This window comes from Pezoporus wallicus, unplaced genomic scaffold (assembly GCF_028554395.1).
Source record: "Pezoporus wallicus isolate ANWC-B61680 ecotype Strahan unplaced genomic scaffold, APGP_CSIRO_Pwel_v1 contig_12245, whole genome shotgun sequence".
In the NCBI taxonomy this organism is placed as follows: domain Eukaryota; kingdom Metazoa; phylum Chordata; class Aves; order Psittaciformes; family Psittacidae; genus Pezoporus; species Pezoporus wallicus.
Genome location: NW_026640677.1, coordinates 1 through 4848, shown reverse-complemented (window position 1 = coordinate 4848; position 4848 = coordinate 1). Strand labels below are relative to the sequence as shown.

The following is a 4848-nucleotide window of genomic DNA, read 5'->3' as shown; positions in this document are numbered from 1 at the left end:
CTGTGTCCTATGGGGGTTCTCCATTGTGTCCTATGGGAGCTCTCCATTGCGTCCTATGGGAGTTCCCAATTGTGTCCTATGGGGGTTCCCCACTGTGTCCTATGGGAGCTCCCCATTGTGTCCTATGGGAGCTCCCCATTGTGTCCTATGGGAGCTCCTCGTTGTGTCCTATGGGAGCGCCCCATTGTGTCCTATGGGAGCTCCTCGTTGTGTCCTATGGGAGCTCCCTGTTGTGTCCTATGGGAACTTCCCATTGTGTCCTATGGGGGTTCTCCATTGTGTCCTATGGGAGCTCCCCACTGTGTCCTATGGGAGCTCCCCGTTGTGTCCTATGGGAGCTCCCCATTGTGTCCTATGGGAGCTCCCCATTGTGTCCTATGGGAGCTCCCCATTGTGTCCTATGGAACTCCTCATTGAGCTCCCCACTGCATCCAATGGTAGCTGCAGGTCCAAGGGGGGGGAACACCCACTGCCTAAAGGGGCTCCAGGGGACCTGAAGAGGGGCTTTGGCCACGGGATGGATGGGATGAGATAATGGGAGCAGGGAGAGGTGGATGGGATCTTGGGATGAAGCTCTTCCCCCCGAGGCTGGTGGGATGCTATGGAGCCATTGGGATGCTCCATCCCTGGCAGTGCCCAAGGAGCAGCCTGCCCTATGGAAGGCATCCCCGAGGGTTGGATCCGGGTGCTTCCAGCCCCTTCCCTGGCTCTCCCTTGGGTGCTGCTGGCCCATGGGTGCTGCCCCCCCCCCCCCGGGTGCCCCATGGCCGGGTTTGGTCCCTGCAGCTCCTGAACTGCGGCGCGATCCCGGAGGTGACGGTGACCGCGTGCCTGGTGTGGAAGGATTGGCCCCACCGCGTGCACCCCCATGGGCTGGTGGGCAAGGACTGCAGCAACGGCCTCTGCCAGGTGGTGCTGAGGCCCCAGAGCAACCCCCGGCACAGGTACCGGCATGGGATGGGGTTGGGATGAGGCTGGGATGGAAGGAGCTGGCTCCAGGAGGTGGGAAGGGGGCAGGATTCCAGGTTGGGATAGGTTGGGATGGAAGGAGCTGCCTCCAGGAAGGTGGGAAGGGGGCAGGATTCCAGGTTGGGATGGGTTGGGATGGAAGGAGCTGGCTCCAGGAAGGTGGGAAGGGGGCAGGATTCCAGGTTGGGATGGGTTGGGATGGAAGGAGCTGCCTCCAGGAGGTGGGAAGGGGGCAGGATTCCAGGTTGGGATGGGTTGGGATGGAAGGAGCTGCCTCCAGGAAGGTGGGAAGGGGGCAGGATTCCAGGTTGGGATGGGTTGGGATGGAAGGAGCTGCCTCCAGGAGGTGGGAAGGGGGCAGGATTCCAGGTTGGGATGGGTTGGGATGGAAGGAGCTGGCTCCAGGAAGGTGGGAAGGGGGCAGGATTCCAGGTTGGGATAGGTTGGGATGGAAGGAGCTGCCTCCAGGAAGGTGGGAAGGGGGCAGGATTCCAGGTTGGGATGGGTTGGGATGGAAGGAGCTGCCTCCAGGAGGTGGGAAGGGGGCAGGATTCCAGGTTGGGATGGGTTGGGATGGAAGGAGCTGCCTCCAGGAAGGTGGGAAGGGGGCAGGATTCCAGGTTGGGATGGGTTGGGATGGAAGGAGCTGCCTCCAGGAGGTGGGAAGGGGGCAGGATTCCAGGTTGGGATGGGTTGGGATGGAAGGAGCTGCCTCCAGGAAGGTGGGAAGGGGGCAGGATTCCAGGTTGGGATGGGTTGGGATGGAAGGAGCTGCCTCCAGGAGGTGGGAAGGGGCAGGATTCCAGGTTGGGATGGGTTGGGATGGAAGGAGCTGCCTCCAGGAGGTGGGAAGGGGGCAGGATTCCAGGTTAGGATGGGTTGGGATGGAAGGAGCTGCCTCCAGGAAGGTGGGAAGGGGCCGGATTCCAGGTTGGGAAGGGGTTGCAATGGGTTGGGATGGAAGGATCTGCCTCTGGGAGGGTGGGAGGGGCAGGATTCTGAGTTGGGATGTGGTTGGGATGGAAGGAGCTGCCTCCAGGAGGTGGGAAGGGGCAGGATTCCAGGTTGGGATGGGTTTAGGATGGGGCTGGGATGGAAGGAGCCATCTCCAGGAAGTGCAAAGGGGTAGGATTGCAGGTTGGGATGGATTGGGATGGGGTTGAGATGGATTGGGATGGGGTTGGGACGGGGTTGGGTTGGGATGGGGTTGGGATGGGTAGGGATGGGTTGGGATGGGTTAGGATGGGGTTGGGATGGGTTAGGATGGGGTTGGGATGAGTATGGATGGGTTGGGATGGGGTTGGGATGGAGTTGGGATGGATTGGGATGGAGTTGGGATGGGTTGGGACGGAGTTAGGATGGGTTGGGATGCAGTTGGGATGGGTTGGGACGGGGTTGGGATGGAGTTGGGATGGGTTGGGACGGGGTTGGGATGGGTTGGGACGGGGTTGGGATGGGTTGGGACGGAGTTGGGATGGGTTGGGACGGGGTTGGGATGGGTTGGGACGGGGTTGGGTTGGGATGGGTAGGGATGGGGTTGGGACAGGGTAGGGATGGGGTTAGGATGGATGGGGTTGGGATGAGTTGGGACAGGGTTGGGATGGGTTGGGATGGGGTTGGGATGGAGTTGGGATGGGTTGGGATGGGGTTGGGATGGATTGGGATGGAGGTGGGATGGGTTGGGATGGGGTTGGGATGGCTTAGGATGGGGATGGGATGGGTTAGGGTGGAGTTGGGATGGGTTAGGATGGAGTTGGTATGGGTTAGGATGGGGTTGGGATGGGATTGGGATGGGTTGGGATGGGGTTGGTATGGGTTAGGATGGGTTTGGGATGGGGTTGGGATGGGTTAGGATGGCGTTGGGACGGTGTTGGGATGGAGGTGGGATGGGTTTATGATGGGGTTGGGATGAGTACGGATGGGTTGGGATGGGTTAGGATGGAGTTGGGATGGGTATGGGTGGGTTGGGATGGAGTTTGGATGGGTTAGAATGGGGTTGGGATGGGCAGGGATGGTTTGGGATGGGTTAGGATGGGGTTGGGATGGGCAGGGATGGGTTGGGATGGAGTTGGGATGGGTTAGGATGGGGTTGGGATGGGTACGGATGGGTTAGGATGGGGTTGGGATGGGTATGGATGGGTACGGATGGGTTGGGATGGGGTTGGGATGGGTACGGATGTGTTGGGATGGGTACGGATGGGTTAGGATGGGTATGGATGGGTTGGGATGGAGTTCAGATGGGTTACGATGGAGTTAGGATGGGTACGGATGGGTTGGGATGGGTATGGATGGGTTAGGATGGGGTTGGGATGGGTTAGGATTGGGTTGGGATGGGTTGGGATGGAGTTCAGGTGGGTTACAATGGAGCTAGGATGGGTTGGGATGGGTACGGATGGGTTGGGGTGGGTTGGGATGGGGTTGGGATGGAAGGAGCCGCTCCATCCCATCTCTGCAGCTTCAGCAACCTGGGCATCCAGTGCGTGAAGAAGAAGGAGATCGAGGCGGCCATCGAGAAGAAGCTCCAGTTGGGAATCGACCCCTTCAAAGGTAGCTCCAGGGGCTCCGTCTGTGTCCCGGTGGGATGAGCCCATCCCCGTGGGGCCACCAACTCCCCCTGTGGTGTCCCCCCCGCAGCCGGAGCGCTCCGGAACCACCAGGAGGTGGACATGAACGTGGTGCGGATCTGCTTCCAGGCTTCCTACCGGGATGCGGCGGGACACACGCGGCACCTCGGGCCCGTGCTCTCTGAGCCCATCTTCGACAAGAGTACGTGGGGAGCGATCCCGATCCGTGGGGGGGATCCCGAGGGGAAGGAGCCCGATCCCATTCTATGGGGGATTGGGTGGGAAGGGATGATCCCAATAGGAACGTTTCTGATCCCATTCCATGGGGATTGGGGCAGACATTTATGATCCCATTCCATGAGGATTAGGTGGGAAGGGATGATCCCAATGGGAATGTTCCCAGTCCCATTCTATGGGGCATTGGGTGGGAAGGGATGATCCCGATGGGAATGATCCCGATCCCATTCCATTGGGTTTGGGTGGGAAGGGATGATCCCAATGGGAATGTTCCCAGTCCCATTCTATGGGGGGATTGGGTGGGAAGGGATGATCCAATGGGAATGTTCCCAGTCCCATTCTGTGGGGATTGGGTGGGAAGGGATGATCCCGATGGGAACGTTTCTGGATCCCATTCCATGGGTTTGGGTGGAAGGGATGATCCCGATGGGAACGTTACAGATCCCATTCCATGGGGTTTGGGTGGGAAGGGATGATCCCGATGGGACCGTTCCCGATCCCATTCCATGGGGTTTGGGTGGGAAGGGATGATCCCGATGGGAACGTTCCCGATCCTATTCCATGGGGTTTGGGTGGGAAGGGATGATCCCGATGGGAGGATCACATCTGGGTACACTGGGACACACTGGGATCACATCTGGGTACACTGGGACACACTGGGATCACATATGGGTACACTGGGATCACATCTGGGTACACTGGGACACACTGGGATGGCATCTGGGTACACTGGGACACTGGGATCGCACCTGGGTACACTGGGACACACTGGGATTGCATCTGGGTACACTGGGACACACTGGGATAGCATCTGGGTACACTGGGACACACTGAGATAGCATCTGGGTACACTGGGACACACTGGGATCGCATCTGGGTACACTGGGATCACATATGGGTACACTGGGATCACATATGGGTACACTGGGATTGCATCTGGGTACCCTGGGACACACTGGGATGGCATCTGGGTACACTGGGATGGCATCTGGGTACACTGGGATAGCATCTGGGTACTGGGATCGCATCTGGGTACACTGGGATCGCATCTGGGTACACTGGGATAGCATCTGGGTAC

The 4848-nt window shown here is 59.3% G+C and overlaps 1 protein-coding gene across 1 annotated transcript; it reads left to right on the top strand.

Annotated features, from left to right (window-relative positions):
• Nucleotides 1-786: 786 nt before the first annotated feature.
• On the top strand, nt 787-3735 carry LOC130604982 (transcription factor RelB homolog; the record flags this gene model as incomplete). Its single annotated transcript, XM_057420012.1, has 3 exons — nt 787-944; nt 3425-3516; nt 3604-3735. Coding segments are annotated over 3 exons (382 nt in total), but the record flags the coding sequence as incomplete, so codon positions are not given.
• Nucleotides 3736-4848: the final 1113 nt, after the last annotated feature.